At 45.5% G+C, this 24188-nt stretch overlaps 1 protein-coding gene across 3 annotated transcripts in view; it reads left to right on the top strand.

Annotated features, from left to right (window-relative positions):
• Nucleotides 1-24188, top strand: part of MATK (megakaryocyte-associated tyrosine kinase) — a 64351-nt gene that overhangs the window by 13286 nt on the left and 26877 nt on the right. For 2 of the 3 annotated variants that reach the window (XM_030218395.1, XM_030218393.1), the window contains exons 2-7: nt 6459-6552; nt 7140-7256; nt 15853-15968; nt 18436-18655; nt 20661-20754; nt 22904-22969. In XM_030218395.1, the coding sequence (XP_030074255.1) occupies nt 6541-6552; nt 7140-7256; nt 15853-15968; nt 18436-18655; nt 20661-20754; nt 22904-22969 (625 nt within the window). In that variant the 5' untranslated portion in view covers nt 6459-6540. Of the gene's footprint in view, nt 1-1000; nt 1057-6458; nt 6553-7139; nt 7257-15852; nt 15969-18435; nt 18656-20660; nt 20755-22903; nt 22970-24188 lie in introns of those variants that run through there. The other variant, XM_030218394.1, reaches the window with a different exon arrangement.

The following is a 24188-nucleotide window of genomic DNA, read 5'->3' as shown; positions in this document are numbered from 1 at the left end:
ATAAATCAGCATCCTAAACATTTCTGGAAAGCTTTCAAACATTTACAAAATAATGTAAAATTTCTCAAAATCCAAACCTGACTTGAAATTGAATTCCACAATTGAGCAACTTTTGTATGGTTGGTTTGCTGTGCTTTCCTATCAATTACTGGATTTCCTAGATGTTATTATGTGTGTTTTTAAATTTTTTTTTTAAACATGTAAACCATTCTGTTTTGCTAAAGCAATAAGTAACGGCATAGTAAATAAATAAACGATAAATGATAAATAAGCAACACTTGTTGAGAATATTGTTTTGAAAAGCATACTTTTTGGACTTGGAAATTGTAATGTTAAAATTTTGCAATGAATTTTTCGCTCTACCTAAAAGACCTATTAATGATGTCAGATATAAAAGCACATAACCATGAATTATATTCAAGACCAGAATGCACAATTTAAAGTGAATCCTACCCTCTGTTCTGTATGTATAGCTTTTCATGTGCCCCCTCTGTCATCTGCTGCTAACATACAGACACCAGTTTTCTTCATACTGAGATTTCATTGCTTATCTAAATGGGTCAGATCAGAATTGGCTCAGCCAGTCAGGGGCCTGCATCCACCAGGTAATCCAGTTCCTGTGAACTCTCATACCCCTAACCTACCCATTTTCTTTCCATGGCTTAGGCTCATTTATAGCAGCTTTGCCCAATGAAATTGATCATTGTCTTCAGTTAAATACCAACATTAGCCACCTGGAGATTTTAACTCTTTTCCCTGGCTCTCCCCACTTCTTTTCTCTATTCAGACTAAATTATAAGCTCTGTGGGGGAGGGCTTGTCTCTTATGTGTACCTGTGTAGTACAGGGTACACCTTTTACTAATAGTGCTATTTCTTCAAGGTCAAGCAGCAGAATGAAATCACCACACTGATGGGTGATGTAACCTGACAGAGGCCTGCATTAGAACTGCTCTACAGCAACCTTTGACGATGGTGCACTGCGCATGTGTGGGCTTTCTCGTCTACTGCCATTACATGGGATCAAGCCAGTCTGACTTTTTCCGCAGAGCAGTGAGGTTGCATTTTGTAAATCTCCTCTTAGCTTGCATCTCCTTCTTGTTTTGTGTGGTTTTTGCCTTACGTTTCTCTTGTTTTTGTGTTAAATGTTCACACATGGCCATTCCCTACCATTCTTCTTAGTTCCTCAATCAGGATTTTGGCATTTTCTAAGTTTCCTTTCTGTTCCACAACTCATTACGATGCCTTAGGCTTTGATCATCCCAGTTGGGGTATTTTTTTTTTTCAAAATTGACTGTTTGATTTTGCCTTGGCTATTTTTCTTAACATGTCCCTTAAGACTCCCAGTGGTTTTAAGAAGTGCACCCAGCATAACAGAACCAGCGCCCTGATGTCATTGGTCCACTTCCCACTTTGTTTCTCTAAATGTTTAGAATACCTGCGTATATGCCAGTATACTACCTAAGCGCTACTCTGTAAATATACAACTACCTTGCAAAGTATGCATTTATTTGCAAGAAGTGTGTAGCTAGACACCCAATTTTGGGCAGGCATGAGCCCAAAGTGGGTGGACATGAGAACTCTGCTCCCTACCCAACATCTCTCCCTCCCTCCCTCCCTCCCTCCAACTCCAACCCCAGGCAATTGGGAGTCTCTTAACTCCATTCCCCCAATCCCCTGGTACATTTTAAGTCCTTTAGTTCTTTGCCAGCAGTGATCAGCCACTCATGCCTGCTGCTCATGCCAGCCTTGAGCCTTCCTTCTGATGCAGCTTTCTGGTCCCGTGAACAGGAAGTTGCATTAGCAGGAAGGCTCGGGGCCAGTGCAAGCAGCAGGTATGAGTCACTTCTTACACTGAAGGATTTAAATGGTACTAGGGATTTGGAGGAGTGTTGTTGAGATACACCCCCTCAGATTGCCTTGGGGGGAGTGGAGGGAGAGATGCTGGGAGTCTTCAGCTGGCGGAGCTTGGGGATCCCCACCAGCCACATCACAGCTGTGCCACTGCTAGGTAGGCCTGAGTGAGTTCAAAGTGGTGGACCTCTGGGGCCACCTGTGGCTACGCCACTGGGGCAAAGCTTGTATGGGCCATAGACAGAGCCCCCGACTTATGTGTGCAACTTACAGAATACTGTAAATTCTGCACATCCCTGACACATTTAGGTGCCTGTGCTTATGCCAACTCCATATCTGGTGTAAGTGCAGGAACCTAAATGTTAGGTGCTTAGATACCGGTTATGCTAGTATTTTATAACAGAACTAGATGTCTTTGGGGCACATAAATGGAGGTACTCAGCTATTCAATTGCTCCCATTGTCCCATTAGTAGTCATCAGGTGACACTCAAGTTATTTGCCTCAAGTAGAAGGGGAGGGGATCTAGCAAGGTCAAAGGCCACTCTGGGATTGTTCCAGCATATACAGTACAGTCTTGATTATCCGACATAAATGGGACCAAGCAGTTGTCGGATAAGTGAAAAGTTGGATAATACAGAAAATAATGATAACCTCTTTAAAAATGCACAGAAAACATACTTTATGCATAAAGAACATAAGTACATAAGTAATGCCACACTGGGAAAAGACCAAGGGTCCATCGAGCCCAGCATCCTGTCCACAACAGCGGCCAATCCAGGTCAAGGGCACGTGGCAAGCTTCCCAAACGTACAAACATTCTATACATGTTATTCCTGGAATTGTGGATTTTTCCCAAGTTCATTTAGTAGTGGTTTATGGACTTGTCCTTTAGGAAACCGTCTAACCCCTTTTTAAACTCTGCCAAGCTAACCGCCTTCACCACATTCTCCGGCAACGAATTCCAGAGTTTAATTATGCGTTGGGTGAAGAAAACTTTTCTCTGATTTGTTTTAAATTTACTACACTGTAGTTTCATCGCATGTCCCCTAGTCCTAGTATTTTTGGAAAGCATGAACAGATGCTTCACATCCACCTGTTCCACTCTGCTCATTATTTTATATACCTCTATCATGTCTCCCCTCAGCCGTCTCTTCTCCAAGCTGAAAAGCCCTAACCTCCTTAGTCTTTCTTCATAGGGAAGTTGTCCCATCCCCGCTATCATTTTAGTTGCCCTTCGCTGCACCTTTTCCAATTCTACTATATCTTTCTTGAGATGTGGCGACCAGAATTGAACACAATACTCAAGGTGCGGTCGCACCATGGAGCAATACAACGGCATTATAACATCCTCACACCTGTTTTCCATACCTTTCCTAATAATACCCAACATTCTATTCGCTTTCCTAGCCGCAGCAGCACACTGAGCAGAAGGTTTCAGTGTATTATCAACGACGACACCCAGATCCCTTTCTTGGTCCGTAACTCCTAACGTGGAACCTTGCATGACGTAGCTTGCATGAACAGGCATAGGTTATCTGTATTTTTATAATACAATATTGTTTATTAACACTAACCAACAATGGTGATGATGGGTGCATGAAGGAGTGTCAGCTGCAAAGCATGGTTCCCTTGCAGAGAAGCATGGTCTCAGATCAAACATGGCTTCCTTGCAGCATGTGAAGCCGGAAAACAAGAAGAGAACCTAAGCACTTCTTTACGGCAATGAGATGACGTCGTTGGTGTAGTGAAGTTCAGATAATCTAGACCATACTGTAATTTGAAATAAAGACCACAAGACCCCTTTGTTTTACTTTAAGGATGACTTAACTTTCCTAGCCTTTGGCCACCAAAGTCTTTATATGTGGCCTGCATATACAGAAGTCTCATCCCTTCACTTCTCTTGCCAGAGGTGAATTGTCAGGGCCTCTGGAAGACAATGGACAATTGTTGGACAGAAGACAAGATAAGGGACTACTTTGTTTTCTCACAATAAATAACCTCATTGTCAAGTCAGCAGTATTAACACTCCGACCTGGCAAACCAGAACCAGTAAGGACATTACTGCCATGTTATGAAGCATTAAACTCGACAAATACGAGGACCAAAAGAAAGGTGAATAGATTCAAGCACTGTACACTGGGTGGGTCCATTTTTCTTTCTTATCAAGCAGAATAAATACCTCAGACACAATGCAGAGCTTGGATATTTTCTGGAATTTTGGGGTAAATTATGAGAATGATGGCTGGAAGATTTGAATTATATTTCCATTGCATTATTTTTACTTTTTCTGGGAAGCAGCAGGGTTCTATTGTATCTGGTTGATTTTTATGTATGTTATGTAACTTTATTTTAGTATTTTTTTTTTTGCTTTGTCTTGCTTAGTTTTATTGTAACTTATGTTATATGTTGTGTAAAATGCTTGGAGCAGGTTGTTGATGGGTGATTAGGAAATGTAAAGCATAAATATACTTCCGCTCTGTTTCTCATTGCTCCTTGCGCTCTCTTCCTTTTTATCTCTCTTCTTGGCCCAGATGATCAAAAGCCCTGCGCTGTTCCAAACAGCGCCCTAAAAATAGCGCCGGGACAGCGCAGGGCTTTTCTGCATCAATGATCAAAGATAATGCATGCAAATCTAAGTAGCACTATTATCTTTGATTATCATGTTTAAAGTGCGGGAGAATTGTGCCGAGCATGCGCTCAGCACAATCCTCCCGCACTTGTTTGAGACAGGTCTGGGCTGTCAAAAGCCCAAACCTGTCAAACAGCCTGCCGAGGCCTGAACCCCCCCCGAACCCCCATAAATCGTGGTGGCCGTCTCCGGCCAAACGCTATCCCACCCTCCCTCCCACTCAGCGACGGGGGGGGGCCTGGAGGTTCGGTGGGTCTCCAGCCCCCAAAACCCCAAGAAATCGTTGTTGCTGCCACCCTGTTATCCATCGACGGAGGGGGGTGGGGGCTGGAGGTCCGGTGGACCTCCAGCCCACCCCAACTCCTCCCCTCCCCCAGCGTTCAGAATCCCTGGTGGTCTGTGGTCACCCACCCTCCCTGCCGGCCCCCCGGCTGGCCCCCCTACCTTTTGTTGGAGGAGGGACGCAGCCTGCCTGCCTCCCTCCTCTTCCTGTTGATGCCGCTGCATTGCATCCTGGGATGCGCTGGGCGGGGCTACAGACCATGTAAGGGAGCGATTCCCTTACATGGTCTGTAGCCCCACCCAGCACATCCCAGGATGCAATAGGCGGGGCTGGGCGCCGCCATTTTGCAGCGGCGTCAACAGGAAGAGGAGGGAGGCAGCGTCCCTCCTCCAACAAAAGGTAGGGGGGCCAGCCGGGGGGGCCGGCAGGGAGGGTGGGTGACCACGGACCACCAGGGATTCTGAACGCTGGGGGAGGGGAGGAGTTGGGGTGGGCTGGAGGTCCACCGGACCTCCAGCCCCCACCCCCCTCCGTCGATGGATAACAGGGTGGCGGCAACAACGATTTCTTGGGGTTTTGGGGGCTGGAGACCCACTGAACCTCCAGCCCCCCCCCCATCGCTGAGTGGGAGGGAGGGTGGGATAGCGTTTGGACGGAGGCGGCCACCATGATTTATGGGGGTTCGGGGGGGCTGGAGACCCACCGGATCTCCAGCCCTCCCTGGGCATGGAGGGGGTCGGATTGTCGGGGGGACCGGAGGTCCTCCGGACCTCCAGTCCCCTGTTTGCGTTTGCTTTGGGGGGAACGGGGGGAACGGGGGGAACGGGGGGAACGGGGGCCTGCATGCTGGACAGGGCTCACCATTCCTCCCCAATGATCCGCAAAGTCTAACGCCAGCTCAGAGCTGGCGTTGATTTTGCCGCGGCCAGCAACCCAATCTTTGGTGCGCTGGCCGCTGATCATTGGGGATGAATGCTGGAAGCCCTGTTTAGCATGCATTTGCATGCTACTACTACTACTACTATTTAGCATTTCTATAGCGCTACAAGGCTACTTGCGCTAAGAGCCCTCGAGTGCGTTATTTCAGGCGCTCAAGGGCTCTGATCATGGGTCGGCTGCAAACTCCGGCGCTAGTATGGCGTTAACAGCCTCTAGCACCGGAGTTTGCTTTTGATCATGAGGGCCCTTGTTTGGTTTTCTCTCCTTCCTTAACTTTCCTGTCTTTCTAGCCCATAGAGGAAAGAGAGAGGGGCAGGGCAGCAGGTGTCTGTAAATAGCTAACTAAAAAGCCCAAACTCACTTGTCTTCTTCACCTGTACGTAGTGATAGCAGCAGAACATCTTTTTACTCGAGCAGATCAAACAAACCAAACTCTTTCCCTGCCCCATATCTCTGCTGCTGATTCTGTGTGAGGCAAAAATTTGGTAGGGCCATGGCCCCTGTGGTCCACCTATATCTCAGTTTTCTCCCTCTGTTCTACTGCCACCGAGTTTGTTTTAAGGTACCTTAAATCTCAAATATTCTCTAGCTATGGTGACAAAAGCAGGGAGAACCACTGTTTTTTAAAATCATATGTTATCTCCAATTCTCGAGGCTTCTTCCTTTTCCCTCCCTTGCTCCAAGGAGAGGAGACTGCATCCTGCCTCTCTGTGTACCAACTCAGAATTGCTCAAGATGTCATTTCTGTTCACAGGTAATTGTTCTGGTTGTTTGCCTGTCTTTTGGGAGGCAAGAAAGGAAATTCTAGGGCTAATGTACCGATACAAGAGAAGATCATGATGTCTGCTGTAAGTGTCCCTTCAGCTTTCATTGTTTTAAGGGAATCTGTTACATATTACTTATTATTAAATGTCAATGATGTTCTTAAAGTTGAAAGATTGTGTCATCAGGAGTCATCATGCTGACTTATCTCCCACTTCTACAATTTGGGCAAACTGGTCTCATCATGCCAACCCAGAGGGAGAGCTCTGTGTGTGTGTCATGGCTTTGTGGGAGAACTCACCCCTTGAAAACCTGAAAGGCTGCCTTTAACTGTCTTTAATGTTTCTGTGGTCCCTTGGGGGAGGGGTAATACAGACAGATTTTACAATACAGTATATTACTTATATTCCATGATTACCAGATAGTTGGCTCATCACAGGTAACAAATACCAGTCAATCACTGGGAAGTGTGTAATAATTCATATACAATTAAATGTCTAACAGTGGTGATGCAAAATATTTCTATTTTGACTGTTGATAGATGATATCTTAAGGAAGAGAAGGAACCAGAAAGTGAGAAAATATTGATGTCAGTGATGGCTTAACCTTGATCTCTGCATCCTGCTCCATTTGGCTCAGGAATTTGCCTCCTTTTCTCTTTTCTCCCCTGCAGAAGATCTGGGCCCCAGGGACTCAGTGTGTAGCTAAGTGTGACCACTCTAAGCCAAAATCACCTGGGGAGTTGTTCTTCCGAAAAGGAGACATCCTTACCATTGTGGAACCGTGTGAGGTGAGAAGATGAACCATGAAAGCTTTCTCTTCCTCTCTATTAGCAAGATCTCTCTTCATCGTCTGGAGAATCTGTATGATATACAAGATATTGTTTCCCCCTGAAGAAGCCCAAGGGTGAAACTCAGATCTGTATTGGGGAACAATTATATATTTTTGCATGGCTTTGAAGTGAGAAGATGGCTTGATTATAAGAGGCACCAAACAAAAGGAGTAGTGAAGGTAGCAGGGCTCTTCCACAGAGGACGAGGAGACAAAAGATTTAAAAATCAAAGTCTTTTATTTTTCAAAAACTGTTAATTCTTCAAAACCCAACACAGTACTGTGTTTCAGCAAAGTGCCTGCGTCAGGGGTCTAGAAATTAGAACATATATTTAAAAACTAGTAAAAAAGGCCCGTTTCTGACAAATGAAACGGGCGCTAGCAAGGTTTTTCTTCAGAGTGTGTGTGAGAGATGGAGTGTGTGTGTCAGAGAGAGAATGAGAGAGAGACAGAGACAGCGTGTGTGTGTTTGTGTGAGAGACAGAGTGTCTGTGTGTGTGAGACTGTGTGTGTGTGACAGAGAGATAGAGTGTGATAGACAGGGAGTGTGTCAGAGAGAGTGTATGTGAGACAGTGAGTGAGTGTGAGCCCCCACCCCCCTCTCACAGGGCCCCCTCCCCACCCCCACCCCACCCCTCTGGTCTCAGGACCCCATCCCCACCTCCCTCTCCCCTGCCCCCCTCCAGCCATCCATGTCCAGCGACCCTCCTCTCCCCCTCCCCCCCCTGCAGCCACCCATGTCCAGCGACCCTCCCCTCCCCCCTCCAGCTACCCATGTCCAGCGACCCTCCCCTTCCCCCCCCCCCGGCGCATCAAACCCCCTTGCCACCTGCAGCTGCCATTTGTAACGCTGTTCAGCCGCTGCTGCTTCTCCTGTTGAGCAGCAGCGGCCACTACAAAAAGGAAAAAAGCAATAAATGTTTTTAAACCCAGCCCAAATCATTCGCAAATGCCCGAGTCTTAAAACGCAGTCTCTGCAGTCGCTCCTCCTCTCACCTGTCACGTCGCTGCGCTCCTCTGGGGTCTTACTCCAGGGGCAGGGAGCGGCGCACTGACAGCTGATTCCCAGGCGTGTTTCCCTACTCCTCCCCCTGCCTGGGAATCAACTGTGAGTGACGTCATCCTGGCTACGGAGCCTAGCTCAGCAACTCCAGGAGCCACGGACACAGGCAGTCCCACATTAGAACGTTGGTGGTGAGAATTATTATATAGGATATATATACATATATAAGACATGAAAGGATTAAAATCATATTAACAATAGATTACATCCATAAAAAGTAAATACATTTAGAAATTTAAAATAATGTATAAAGATTATATTAAAATTAGGTGGGATAAATAGATGGACTAAAAATATAATTCAAATTATATGTCATTACATAGAAAGGTGAAGATAAATAACAGAAAAAACTGGATATCAAATAAATATAGTACATAATAGGTGAATAAAGTGATCTTAAACATAACTTTTGAGGGATGAGACATGATTAGATGAAGTATCATGAAAATAAAATACTGAACAAGAGACACTATTTAGTGCAAACCTCTATGTATTTAAATAAATAAAGTACATAATATCGAGGACATAACAGAGTGCATATTGACCAAGAAGAAGTGATCTTAAAAGTAACATTTGAAAGATGAGAGGTGATGAAAATAAAATGTTGACCAAAAAATTATATCCAATATATAGTATAAACATGCATAAAAAAATCAAATAAAATAGAGTACATGATATTAAAAACTGGATGCATATTAACCTAGATGAAATAATCTTAAAAAAAAAAACATTTGAGGGATAAAGATGTTTTTGAAGTATCATGAAAATGAAATACTGAACGAAGGATAAATTCAATATATAGCACCTTAATATGAAATCACTGGTAAACTTTTAAGAGTCAGGATAATACAAGAGGCACAGAGCATATATTATTATTATTATTATTATTATTATTATTATTATTATTATTATGGAACCTCAACAATAATTTATTTTTTACAGTTATAGTGATACCTTGATTAAGCTGGACTCTTTTCTTCCACGTGGTTTGAACAATGTGCTATTATGTCATCTTCTTATGTTTTATGGAGAGATGAGTTTCACTGAGCACATTACTCACATATTATTTATATTATTCATTATTTGGAATTTAATTTGAGAAATGTAAGAATTTCCTAATTTATTATTTACACAATGCAATGGTCTTTGCGTACTTTATACCTTTAAAGAATTAATCTACTTGGTTATTCATTTTATAGTTTATATAAGGTATTGGACCAGATGTACTAAAATGGCAATTCTATATCTGCATTTCCATTCTGTTTGCATATGTAAATGTACAGAATTCCCCTAATTTTATAAAAGTCGCCTAAAATTACATGTGCAATTTAATTGAATAATGAGTTGATTAGTTCCAATAATTGGCTTTTAACAAGCAATTATTGGTGCTAATTGAAATCAATATGTATGCATGTAAATTTAGCATGATCCATTCGTAAATTTTACATGCATCGCAGAAAAGGGGGCGTGAAAATGGGAGGGTCCTGAGCATTTTGGGGTGGAGTGCGGGTGTAGATTTGCGTTACGCATTAAATGATAGAATAAAGGGGGTTCCACTCATAAATTTAGGCGGGGGCATTTGTACACACCTAAATTTATATATGACCCCTGCTCTTAAGCGCTATTTTATAAATCATGCCTAACTTTAGGTGCGGCCTATAGAATAGCACTTAAGTGGTTTGTTGCTGCACAGATTTTTAGTCACAGTTCATGGAATTTACCCCAGTATGAGCACCTATGCAGGTAAGCTTAAGCATAGTGCCTAAGCACTGCTGCATAACTGCATGTGGAAGTGGCATAGTGTGTAAATGCAACAGGGTACACATGGGTGGGGCATGGGTGTGCCTCCCACTTACAGGTTACACTAGTAATCCATAAAAGAACCTAGGTGCCCTGATGCCTTTATACAATAGGGTCTCACCACACAACATTGTGGCATCTAAATGGAGGTGCCTCTTAAATGTTTTCCCATAGATACAAAATAGGGAAACCCCTTTGGTGCACTTGGCCTCTTATCACTTACTCGCCTTCCCACATCTAAAGACAAATATTTCTGGCTCCATAGGACCTCTCTCATCTTCCACCTGGATTCTCCTTCCATTCTATGAAAGAAATACTGTCATAAGAATATAAGAATAGCCATACTGGCTCAGATCAATGGTCCGTCTAACCCAGTATCCTGCTTCCAACAGTGGCCAAACCAGGTCACAAGTACATGGCAGAAACACAAATAGTTGCAACATTCCATGCTACCAATCTCAGGGCAAGCAGTGGCTTCCCCATGTCTGTCTCAATAGCAGACTATGGAGTTTTCTTCCAGGAACTTGTCCAAACCTTTTTTAAACCCAGAACACACTAACCGCTGTTACTACATTCTCCAGCAAAGAGTTCCAGAGCTTAGCTATTCATTGAGTGAAAAAATATTTCTTCTTATTTGTTTTAAAAGTATTTCCATGTAACTTCCTTGAGTATCCCCTTCTACTTTTGGAATGAGTAAAAAAATGATTCACTTCTACTCGTTCTACACCACTTAGGATTTTGTAGACCTCAATCATATCTCTTCTCATCCATCTCTTTTCCAAGCTGAAGAGCCCTAACCTCTTTAACCTTTCCTCATATGAGAGGAGTTCCATCCCCTTTATCATTTTGTTCTCTCTCCTTTCAACTTTTTCTAATTCCGCTATATCTGTTTTGAGATATGGCGACCAGAACTGAACACAATACTCAAGGTGAGGTCGCATCATGGAGTGATACAGAAGCATTATAGTATTTTTGGTCTTATTTATCATCCCTTTCCTAATAATTCCTAGCATCCTGATTTCAGCGTATTATCTACAACGACACCTAGATCTGTTTCTTGGATGCTGACTCCTAAGGTGGACCCTAGCATCAGGTCAGCTCTCAATTTTCGAATTTAATGGACAAGTTTAATGGGCTGGAGGAGTGGCCTAGTGGTTAGAGCACCAGTCTTGCAATCCAGCAGTGGCCAGTTCAAATCCCTCCACTGCTTCTTGTGATCTTGGGCAAGTCACTTAACCCTCCATTGCCTACTACTACTATTTAACTTTTCTAGAGCGCTACCAGGGTTACGCAGCGCTGTACAAAAACAAAGAAGGACAGTCCCTGCTCAAAGGAGCTTACAATCTAAAGGACAAGAAGGACAAAGGACAAGGAGTGCAGACAATCAAAAATTGGAACAGTCTAGATTACCTGGGAAGAGATACAATGGTTAGGCTCCAAAAGCGACATTGAAGAGGTGGGCTTTCAGTAAGGATTTGAAGATGGATAGGGAGGGTGCTTGGCGTATGGGCTTGGGGAGTTTATTCCAGGCATAGGGTGAGGCGAGGCAGAAAGGGCGGAATCTGGAGTTGGCGGTGGTAGAGAAGGGTACTGAGAGAAGGGATTTGCCCTGTGATCAGAGGTTACGGGTAGGGGCGTAAGGAGAGATGAGGGTAGAGAGGTAGTGAGGGGCTGCAGATTGAGAGCATTTGTAGGTTGGTAGGAGAAGCTTGAATTGTAAGCAGTGCCTGATCGGAAGCCAGTGAAGTGATTTGAGGAGAGGGGTGATATGAGCATATCAGTTTTGGCGGAAGATAAGACGCGCAGCCGAGTTCTGAACGGATTGAAGGGGGGATAGATGGTTAAGTGGGAGGCCAGTGAGGAGTAGGTTGCAGTAGTCAAGGCGAGAGGTAATGAGAGCGTGGATGAGAGTTCGGGTGGTGTGTTCAGAGAGGAAAGGGCAAATTTTGCTGATGTTGTAGAGAAAGAAGCGACAGGTTATGGCTGTCTGCTGGATATGGGCAGAGAAGGAGAGGGAGGAGTCGAAGATAACTCCAAGGTTGCGGGCAGATGAGACGGGGAGGATGAGGGTGCCATCAACTGAGATAGAGAGTGGAGGGAGAGGAGAGGTGGGTTTGGGTGGAAAGACAATGAGCTCAGTCTTGGCCATGTTCAGTTTCAGGTGGCGGTTGGACATCCAGGCAGCAATGTCGGATAAGCAGGCCGATACTTTGGCCTGGGTTTCCGCAGTGATGTCTGGTGTGGAGAGATAAAGCTGAGTATCGTCGGCATAAAGATGATATTGGAAACCATGAGATGAGCCCAGGGAGGAGGTGTAGATTGAGAAAAGAAGGGGTCCAAGGACCAATCCTTGAGGAACCCCAACAGAGAGCGAGATGGGGGTGGAGGAAGATCCATGAGAGTGTACTCTAAAGATACGGTGGGAGAGATAAGAGGAGAACCAGGAGAGGACAGAGCCCTGGAACCCAAATGAGGATAGTGTATCAAGAAGTAGATTATGATTAACAGTATCAAAAGCGGCAGATAGATCAAGGAGGATGAGGATGGAGTAGTGACCTTTGGATTTGGCAAGGAACAGGTCATTACAGACTTTAGTGAGTGCCGTTTGTTGAGTGTACAGGGCGAAAACTGGATTGAAGCGAGTTGAGGATGGCTTGAGAGGAGAGAAAATCAAGGCAGCGGCTGTATCTTGGAAAGGAAGGGTAGGAGGGAGATGGGGCGGTAGTTGGAAGGACAGGTAGGGTCTAGTGAAGGTTTTTTGAGGAGTGGTGTGACTACAGCATGCTTGAAGGAGTCAGGGACAGTTGCAGTGGAGAGAGAGAGGTTGAGGATGTGGCAGATTGGGGGGGGGGGGGGGGGGGGGGTACAAACTTAGATTATGAGCCCTCCTGGGACAGAGAAATATCCAGAGTACCTGAATGTAATTCACCTTGAGCTACTACTGAAAAAGGTGTGAGCAAAATCTAAATAAATAATAAAAATCTAAAGTTATATGCCGTTTACTACTTCCTCATTGTTTTAAGTGTAAATTGCTGGCAGCTACTTGTGTATTATTTATTTATTTATTTATTTATTTGTTACATTTGTATCCCACATTTTCCCACCTATTTGTAGGCTCAATGTGGCTTACGTGAAGAGGCGGGACAGACTGTATTTTCAAAAAAAATTTCGATAATACAGTTTGTGCCGGGCAAATGCATCAGATGTGTGCGGATTTGAGCTGGGCGGTTTCGTTTTTCAGCGATAATGGAAACCGAAGGCGTCCAGCTCAAAAATGAACAAATCCAAAGCATTTGGTCGTGGGAGGGGCCAGAATTCGTAGTGCACTGGTCCCTCTCACATGCTAGGGCACCCTAGGGGACACTTGTAACAATTAAAAAAAGTCCATAGCTCCCTTCCTTTGGGTGCTGAGCCTCTCAAATTCCCCCCAAAGCCCACTGCCCACAACTCTACACCATTATCATAGCCCTTATGGCTGAAGGGGGGCACCTAGATGTGGGTACAGTGGGTTTTGGGGGCAGTTTGGAGCGCAGGTAGGGGGGGATAGGCCTGGGTCCACCTGGCTGAAGTCCACTGCACCCACTAACAACTGCTCCAGGGACCTGCATACTGCTGTGATGGAGCTGGGTAAGACATTTGAGGCTGGCATACAGGCTGGCAAAAAACGTTTTTAAAGGTCTAATTTTTTTGGTGAGGGGGGGGGTTAGTGACCACTGGGGGAGTCAGGGGTGGTCATCCCCGATTCCCTCCGGTGGTCATCTGGTCATTTAGGGCACTTTTTTGGGACTTGGTCGTGGAAAAAAAGGGTCCAAAAAATGACCCAAATTCACGCTAAAACGCCTTTCTTTTTTCGATTATCGGCCAAAGGCGCCCATCTCTCCTCGGCCGATAAACATGCCCCAGTCCCGCCTTCACCACGCATCTGACATGCCTCCGTCAACTTTGCCCGTTTCCGTGACAGATTGCTGTTGAAGATGCCCAAAATCAGCTTTTGATTATACCGATTTGGGCGCCTTTGCGAGATGGGCGCCCATCTCCCGATTTGGGTCGAAATATGGGCGCCCAACACTTTTGAAAATAAAGTTGATAGTAACAGAGAGGCCTTTGCAGGTTCTGGTGTGAACAAATACAGGGTGATGTTGTGGTAAGATCAAGTTCATGTGGCATTGCTGACTTTAGCCATTCAATGATCATGGACGAGATTTCAGAATTCAGAAGAAGCAGAATTCTAAAATGAAACATTTCTACATATATATATATATAGCAGTGGTTCTCAACCTATGTGTCAGGACATCCTTGTGTGAAACCAAGAACTGAGAGGTGAGTCACCAAAAATGTGACAGAGAGCAAGCCCTTGCTTTCCTTAACAACCATGTGTGCCTGCAGGCTGGGGAAAGCAAAGCAGGGAATCAGATCCTTGCAGTGCGTTTTTTCTAGTGAAAAAGGTGCCAGTACTCAAATAACAAGCCAACCTTCAGGGGTGGGGTGATCACTGAGGGACCCACCCCACAATAGCCAGGCCCCCTGCAACCAGTCACAGAATCTATGACAAGGCAGAATTGGTGAGTAGAGCCTGAGCTCTATCAATTAAAATTGGGGTCCTTGGGTCAATTTTAGCAAACAGTGGAAAAGGTGCCGGTACTCAGTGCCCCCAAGTACCCCCTCAAAAAAAAGCCCTGGGTACTTGAAATTCCAATAACTGGTCCTTTTTGCTTTACTGTTACTCACAATGCTCAATGCTACCACCAGCCCCAACTGGAAATGTTGCAAGTCTGCTTTTCCCCACCTAGCAGTCACCACCTTTCTTTGCCTCATTTTCAGCAATAATGAATGATATATAGGGATATTTTTTTTTGTTCAGCCATGAACATTGTCAGGTTTGTCACAATATAAGAAAGGATGAGAACCACTGATGTACAGTATATATTTCTTAATATATGATATGTAATGTTCTTACATATAGCTAAATTTGTGTGTGGGGAGGGGGTTGACATTTTAATTTGTTGAATAATTCAATAAAACATGTGCTTTGCTGATACTTAAATTTCATGAGTTTGAGTTCCCGTATTGTAGAATACCATAATATTGAAAATGGGAGTATTGTATTTACTTTGGGGAGCAAGGAATAGACAGGTCATATTAGTGGTGGGGGAACCAATTCAGCACCAACTCCTGGAGCATTTGGAGGGGTGCCTCGCTACCTGATGCCCCCTCAAAGCAATGTCTATGGCCAGTGCTTCTCAACTCAGTCCTCGGGACACGCTTAGCCATTCAGGTTTTCAGGATACCCACAATGAATATGCATGAGATAAATTTGCATGCCTTGGAGGTAGGGCATGCATATTCATAGAGTAGTTTATGGTGAGAAATAATGAAAACCATGATTTCCACAGTAAAATGCTAGAATATGTATTTGTGGCATTTAACTTCTCATTTTTCTGTTGCATAAGGAATATCACATTCATTATTGGTTTAATCTTGAATTGATAATGAGTGTGACTGTTGGGCAGACTGGATGAACCGTTCAGGTCTTTATCTGCCGCCATTTACTATGTTAACTATGTTACCTCCTCCCCCTAATTAGTCTGTTAAGTCAAGGGTTGACTGTATAATCTATCGTCTTCTCATTGAGGGTTCATGTTACACAAGAAAACTACAAAACCCACCTCACTTTTCTCTGTCTTACCCTCAGACCAAAGGCCAGTATAGAGCAAAACACAACACAACCGGGGCTGAGGGGCTGCTGTCCACTGCTGCTGTGCGAGAGCGAGAAGCCATCCGAGTGGATCCCAAACTCAGCCTCATGCCGTAAGTGGATCTAGTTCGACCTGTACTAGACAAAGCCCCAAGCCCAGGCATGCCCAAGAAAGGGGGGGAAATCACTGTGACAAAAGCTATAATCTCAAATACATAACTGCTGCTTCATACAATAGTAACAGAGCAACAGGGAAGCATCAGCCATCATTGGGAACAGAGCAAACACCCACAGAAGGTGAGCTCTCCACAGGAAAACCAATAGGGTAAAACAAACAGTGGATCCAACAAAAAGTCCTCTCACAATGAGTGTCTTCCTGAACAAGGTCTTTATTCACATTGGACCTCGTACAGTCCCAGCTGTTTCAAGTCCCAGCCTACAGGTATATAGTCAATCATTTGCTTCCACTGTGCCTAAACTAGAATTACAATCAAGTTTATTTAACAAATTGTTTTTATTGTATTCACAATTTAATATTGAATGCTTAACCCAAGCAATGTAATATTCAATAAATTTGAATATTCAGGTGTATCAAGCTGTCGCAGCAGTAGCTCTTCAGGAGCAAGATGAGTAGTCGCTGTTTATTGAATATTACATTGCTTAGATTAAGCATTTAATATTAAATTGTGGCTAACTTGTTACTCTAGTTTAGGCACAGTGGAAGCAAGTGATTGACTATATGCCTGTAAGCTGGGTCTTGAAACAACTGGGGCTGTAAGAGGTCCAACGGGCTTTTCTCAATGAATGTCTGATGCTTCCCTGTTGCCCTATTTCTGCTATTACTATTGTATGAAGCAGTAGTTACTTATTTGTAATTATAGCTTTTGTTACAGTGATTTTCCTTCCTTTTTTTTTTGATACGCTGTTGTTGCAGTGGTTGGTTTTCCCTTTTAATTTTTTGACATCCCCAAGAAAAGGGCCTGGAGAAGAGCCATTGCTTGTCTTTCGTCTGGACAGGCTAAGCCAGTTCAGGTTTTGCTCCCAATGCACTTCTGACCTACACAAACTAGATGCAATGAGGTGAAACCAGCAGGACTGTGTGTGGTCGAGAACTTAGGGCCCCTTTTGCCAAGCTGCGGTAAAAGGGGGCCTGTGCTGGCGTCAGCGTGTGTTTTTGATGCGCGCAGAGGCCCCCTTTTACCACAGGGGGTAAAAGGGTAGGTCTTTCTTTTCTACAGGAAATGGTCATGTGGTAAGTAAAGCCATTTTGGGGGAAGCCCTTACCACCACCCATTGAGGTGGCGGTAAGGGCTCCCGCGCTAACCCGGCGGTAACTCTAACTAAGATCCAATATCCTTTGAAGATGGAATATTGCCTTCTACATGCTAGACCATGAGACATGAAATCCATTAGGCATCAGTTGGCTGCTTATGTGTTTGTCGCCAGCAAATTGGTGATTGCCACTGCTTGGAAACAACCAACTCTGCCAGGCCTCCGACAGATTTTGCACAAGATGGACTATATCAACTTAATGTCTAAACTAACAGCTTTACGGACTGGAAACGTAATACCATATCATCGCATTTGGGACCCTTATGTGCAATGGTCTTCAGGTCCTGGCCCTTCTGTGTTGTTAACGTAGCTGAGATACTAGAGGGTATTGCTTTAATTTTGGGAGGGAAGGGGGTGGGAGGGTGAGATGGGGGGCAACAACATAACTGTAGCATCATTTCGTAATTCAGTGTTTGTAATGGAGAAATTATCCAATTGGTTATTCTGTTATATTATTTTGTAAAAGTTCAAAAATGAAAATATAAATAAAAATAAAAATCATCCCTCCCCCCCTGTCCATTTTCTCCCCTGTAGTGGCTGTGGTGCAGTGGGCAGGGTGGGGACACTAGGAGACATATTCAAGTTCTATCTTGGGATGCTCCTGGGCCAATGTAACTGCAGTATATACCCATCCTGGACTGAGTACCAGGGCCGCCGAGAGAGACAGTTGGGCCTGGGGCAGGACTGGACTGCCGCGCACATGCACGCGCACCCCCTATGCCACCCCTGCATCCCACACTCAGGCCGCTGCCCCAGCACCCTTCTGTCTGCTCTCTTGCTCTGTCCTCTCCTGCGCTGCTCCTATCCGTGTCTGGAGTCATGACCCAGATGATTGCATTAACACAATATCATGTTAATGGTATCATCCAGGGCCTGGGCAGCATGCAGGAGCAGGAGAGGATAGACCCAGAATCAGACAGGAAGAAGCTTGCCAATGGAGGCCAGGCCTGGGAAATTTTGCCCCCCCCCCCCCCCTTCTTGGCAGTCCTGCTGAGTACCAGCAGCTTCCACATTCCTCACTCTATGTTACCATGAAATAATTTGAAAAGTGATTGGAATTGGCACCATGGTATAGCTGTAAATAAGGGGTTTGCTGTTAGTATGTCATTGGCAGTATGAACTGGCTTGGCACCCCCTCCTTACCCCAACTTTCTACTGGTGGTGTTTTGTGGATAGGCAGAGCCTGGGGTGGGAGGTGATCGTTGCATTTCAGCTTCCACTATTCTCTTCTTACTTCCTCCTGAGTAGCTGGTTCCACGGTAAGATCTCTGGCCCGGATGCTGTGGAGCAGCTGCAGCCCCCAGAAAATGGACTCTTCCTCGTCCGTGAGTCCAATCGGCATCCTGGAGATTATGTGCTGTGCATCAGTTTCAACAAAGAGGTCATACACTACCGGGTCATCTACAAGGATAGCCAACTGACCATTGATGAAGCAACATGCTTTTACAACCTCATAGAACTGATTGAGGTAAGAACGTAGGGGCCAAGATGCTTGTGGCTTCAAAGGATGGATGGGTGGGGAAACTGGGCCAGAGGGATGTACTTGGATTAAGGATTTATAGAGAAAATGCAAAGTCTGCAACCTTTCTTTATGATGATTATGATTGTTATTATTATCAGGGGCAGGCTGACCATCCAGGCAGCCAGGCAGTGCCCGAGGACCCAGAGGATCTAGGGGGCCCAGAGCCTCTGCCTGGTTGCCCGCCGCTGACGCACACTACAGCCCTCCCTGGCGGTCCTACCTTGAAGGGTCATGGTGTCTAGTGGCCTCTGCTGGCGGAGGAAAGAATCTTACTCTTTTCTGTCCGTTTCCACTAGTCTGCTTGGTGTTGCCATGCTTTAAAAATGGCTACTGCGGGAAGTCTTGGCAGCCATTTTGAAGCTATGGTGGTACCAGCCCCAGGCACAGTAGCAACAGCGAGCAGAAAGAGTGGGATTCTTTTCTGCCCCTGAAGAAGCCACTAGACCACCAGGGCCCTTTAAGGTAGGACCCACGTTGGCTCAGGCTGGTCTGTAGTGTGTGGGAGGGGTCGGCAACTGTGGTTGGGGGGAGCTATAGTGTGTGGGAGGGGGCGGCGGTGCAGCAGTGGGGCTGCGGTTAGTGGCCAGTGAGGGGGGCCCGAATGACCTTTACTGCCCAACCACTGTCAGTCTGTGCCTAATTATTTTTATAGGAATCATAGACATAGAGGGGGTAATTCTCAAAAGGTTGCATAAAGTTAGGTTGCGGGATGATGTGTGCTAAGTGCAAATTCTATACAGCAATTGAGCGCTCAGCTGCAGTTATAGAATACTAGTGTAAGTCTTCATTTACACACTTAACTTTAGGTATGAGCGCATAGGTGCATAAATGATAGTATTCTATAACCCGTGCACGTAACTGTCTGACATGCCCCCAACCACCCATGCCCCTCCCAGGTTTATGCCCCTAACCTGCCCAAGCCCCTCCTAGGTCCACGCCCCTGAAAACCAATGCCCCTCCCAGGTCTACACCCTGACCACCCATGCCCCTCCTAGGTCCACGCCCCTGAAAACCAATGCCCCTCCCAGGTCTACGCCCTGACCACCCATGCCCCTCCCAGGTCCACACCTCCCTTGTAAGTTATGCACTGTGGAATTTGAATTGTAATGTGTAAAATTGCGTCTAAGGGCAGTAATGCGCATAACTGCTAAATAGTGCCAATCAGCACCAATTAAGGCCAATTATAACCTTTTATTGCTCATTAACTGAATTATTGGCTCATTATTAAGTTACATGCACAACTGACCTTATTCTGTAACTCGTGCCTGCAAATTTGCACACACAACTTTCTAGAATTAGGGGGAGAGAGAGTAATTCTGAACAGGATGCTCATTACAGCCACTGGTTGAGGTTAAGGCACCAATTTCAAGCCTATTCGTTAATGAAAAGTAGTCAAATTCTGCTAGGGTGATCCCCAAGATATTTAGACATTAACTGATTAATTAACATATGTTTTGTTTTTTAAATTGTGTAATTTTTCTTGGAGGGTGGAGGGCACAACCCTGACTCTCTCCTCTCTCTCCCTCTGATTATACCCCTGTCCCTTTGACTGGAGGTTCATGACCTGAAGGCTATTTTTTGTTGCTAGACTAAGTCTGAGTGACTGAACTAGAAAGGTCTGACACAACCACAGACCTGTCATGAGTTTCTGAGAAGGATGGAAACTTTTTCAGGAAGGAAGTGGCTGTAGTTTAGAGATTCAGGTGGGCTGGAACTGGGGCTATTAGGGATATACTATCAATCTCTGTTGAAATATTAATAATAGGTGGGAAAATGTGGGATACAAATGCAACAAATAAATAAATAAATTTTACAGTTTCTCACTGTCTCCTGTTAGCCTTCTTATTGTCATCTCTTCACTCTCTCTCTCTCTTTCCTGTCTTCCCTACTTCCTCTTTCCCTATCCCTCTTCTCTATCTCCACTTTCCCTCCCTCCTCATTTCATCCCTAGTATTATATGGAAACTCAAGGAGCAATTTGTACAAAACTGGTTAAACCCAAACCAAAGCAAGGGACCAAGTCAGCTGAAGATGAGCTTGCCAAAGGTATGATCTTCAGTTTATGGAGGGGGGGAGGGGGAGTGTATGGAGAGGGGTATTGTGTGTTTGGTGAGTGTGAGTGCGTTGTGTGGGAGAGTGTGATGTTTGGATTTCTGGGAGAAGCATTGTGTGTACTTCATAGTATGTCTTTGGTTGTGAACTTGGTTTAAAAGCAGGGATCCTGAATGAGATGTCTAGGGCTTCTGTTAGGTGTTTATAAATGTCAAATATAAGTGTTTATTCTCTAGCAAACGGTGTTCCTTGAGGGTACAAAAAATTGGTTTCTACCGGTGTTTTTGTAGTGCAGCTACTATTGCTCAGTACCTTTTCTGGTGGAATCACATATGTAGCTATCAGGCTTATTTTCGGAAGAGAAGGGCACCCATCTTTTGACACAAATCGGGAGATGGGCGTCCTTCTCCCAGGGTCTCCCAAATCGGCATAATCGAAAGACGATTTTGGGTGTCCACAATTGCTTTCCATCGCGGGGATGACCAAAGTTCCCGGGGGCATGTCGGAGGCGTAGCGAGGGCAGGACTTGGCCATGCCTAACACATGGGCGTCCTCGACCCATAATGGAAAAAAGAAGGGCGTCCCTGACGAGCACTTGGCTGACTTTACTTGGTCCCTTTTTTCTTACGACCAAGCCTCAAAAAGGTGCCCGAACTGACCAGAAGACCACCGGAGGGAATCGGGGATGACCTCCCCTTACTTCCCCAATGGTCACTAAACCCCTCCCACCCTCAAAAAACAATATTAAAAATATTTTATGCTAGCCTCAATGCCAGCCTCAAATGTCATACTCAGGTCCCTCGCAGCAGTATGCAGGTCCCTGAAGCAGTTTTAGTGGGTGCAGTGCACTTCAGGCAGGCGGACCCAGGCCCATCCCCCCTACCTGTGACACTTGTGGTGGTAAATGTGAGCCCTACAAAACCCACCAGAAACCCACTTTACCCACATCTAGGTACCCCTTCACCCCTAAGGCAGTGGCGTACCAAGGGGGGGGGTGGGGGCAGTCCGCCCCAGGTGCACGCCGCTAGGGGGGTGCAGCGCGCCTGTCGGCTCTTCGTTTTCATGCTCCCTTTGCCCTGGAACAGGTTACTTCCTGTTCCGGGGCAGAGGGAGCATGAAAACGAAGAGCCGGCAGGTGCGCGGCACCCAGGGGGGGTTCTTTCGCTGGGGGATCGGGGGTTCTTTTGCCGGGGGGGGGGGCATCGCGCTGTTCCGGGGGGGCGCTGCACCAGGGGGGCGGGGCGCATCGGCGATCCGCCCCAGGTGTCAGCCCCCCTAGGAACGCCACTGCCCTAAGGGCTATGGTACTGGTGTACAGTTGTGGGTAGTGGGTTTTGGGGGCTCATCACTTAAGGTAAGGGAGCTATGCACTTGCGAGCAGTTTGTGAAGTCCACTACAGTGCCCCCTAGGGTGCCCAGTTGATGTCTTGGCATGCCAGGGGGACCAGTGCACTACGAATGCTGGCTCCTTCCATGACCAAAGGGCTTGGATTTGGTCATTTCTGAGATGGGCGTCCTCAGTTTCCATTATTGCCAAAAATCAGAAACGACCAAGTCTAAGGACGACCATTTCTATGGTCGACCTAAATTTCAGGATTTGGGCATCCCCGACCCTATTATCGAAACGAAAGATGGATGCCCATCTTGTTTCGATAATACGGGTTTCCCCGCCCCTTCACGGGGCCGTCCTGTGAGGATGTCCCCAGGAAAACTTGGGCGTCCCTTTCCATTATGCCCCTTCACGTGTCACTTAGAGGTCGTTTGCACAGAAAAGACACAAAATCCGAGTGGAGAGATGTAAGACAAACCAGGGGAGGGAGAAGAGAACACTGGGGGAAGGAGTATTTTTCTGCTATGTTACTAATAAACACGTATTTTACCCCCCTGTTTACTAGGCCGTGTGCTAATGCCGACATAGCCCGTTCACTTTGAATGGGCTGTGTCGGCATTGCTGTGTGACTTAGTAAACGGGTTTTTTTGTTTTTGCATCATGGTGTTTTATTGGTGTTAATCAGTTAAATTAACATTGGAAACTGTAGCTCTGTCTGCTTATGTAGTAATAATGTGGCTGATTCCACTCACCTCGACTGTCTGTGGTTCAGTTTCCTGATATAGCATTCACTTCCCTTTCTTCTCTTCCTAGCTGGCTGGCTACTGAACATGCAGCACTTGAGCCTGGGAGATAAAATCGGAGAAGGTGAATTTGGAGGTGAGTTATTCACAGGAGAGGAATCTCCAAGCGAGAAACCAGTGTCTCCCATTTAACTTATTACTGGTGAGAGGCATCCATGGTATAAGCATACTCAGCATACATACTGATTTATTAATTAAGATTAATTAAGATGTTATATATGCAGCTGGTCCCTGGGTGACTGGGCACTGCAGGTCCAGGAACGTCCTGAGGGTTGGGGGAAGATTGCTCTTCATGGCCTGATTTGCTGGATGTACATTCCAGTCTTCAGATGTGTCTCCTCCTTGTCTTCAAGGCACAGTCACTTCGACAAACTCCACTGTCCATACCAAAAAACTATGGGACAGATACATTTTGCTGACTACCGCTAGCGTTAAACCTGGAAATTCAATCCCGGGTCATGTTTGGGCACCGACATTGAATTTCCGGGTTGGCAAAGCCAGCTAATGCATAGCCGGTTAATTGTGATATTCAACACTTAACCGGCTATGGGACAACACATAAAGATAGGACTGACTTTTATGTGGTTCCCCATGCCAGTTAAGTGCTGAATATCGGGTACTTAACTGGGCATGTGCTGACTTCACCCCTGGAATACCCCCCCCCCCCCCAAAAAAAAAAAATACCTGGTTTTCAGTTTGGTGCTGTTTTTTTTTTTTTTTCAGCAGCACTAACTGGTTAACTGCTGCTGAAAATTAGTGGTTAGCGGTTAGCCCTGAGCAGATGATTTAACCAGCCAGGAGCCATATCTGGCTGGTTAAATCGCTTTGAATATTGACCCCTATTTAAACAAAATATCTTTATTGGTTGATTCAAGAAATAAATGCATAAAGTCCATCTGGTATCTTCAAAGGCAGTAGGCAGAACAAAACAACAAAGTCAGTTTAAAGGACACTGATGTTTGCCTGCTTCTGCACCGTGGTGTGTCTACAGTAGACTGATTTCCTCTCTGTTCTTCAGCTACTTAGCTCTTTATTCAGGGCTCCTCACCTCAGCTGAGACTCCTGGAATCCTTTTATTTACTTCTCCTCTTTCCACTTCACAGCTTCTTCTGACTCTGAAAAATATTTCCAAGCTCCTCTTACCAGAGGAGAGTTCCCTGAATGTAGGGGGAGGCTGGTCCCAGAGCCAGCTGAAGGGTTTGTAGTACTCTAAGCCAGCTTTTACAAGAACAAAGACACCGGATCTCACTACACTGAAGGGTGAGCCGATGAGGCAGGCTTTGGGCACCCTTGAG

Source organism: Microcaecilia unicolor, chromosome 11 (assembly GCF_901765095.1).
Source record: "Microcaecilia unicolor chromosome 11, aMicUni1.1, whole genome shotgun sequence".
NCBI lineage: Eukaryota > Metazoa > Chordata > Amphibia > Gymnophiona > Siphonopidae > Microcaecilia > Microcaecilia unicolor.
Note: the sequence above shows the minus strand (reverse complement) of the source record. Positions and strands in the feature narration are given on the sequence as shown.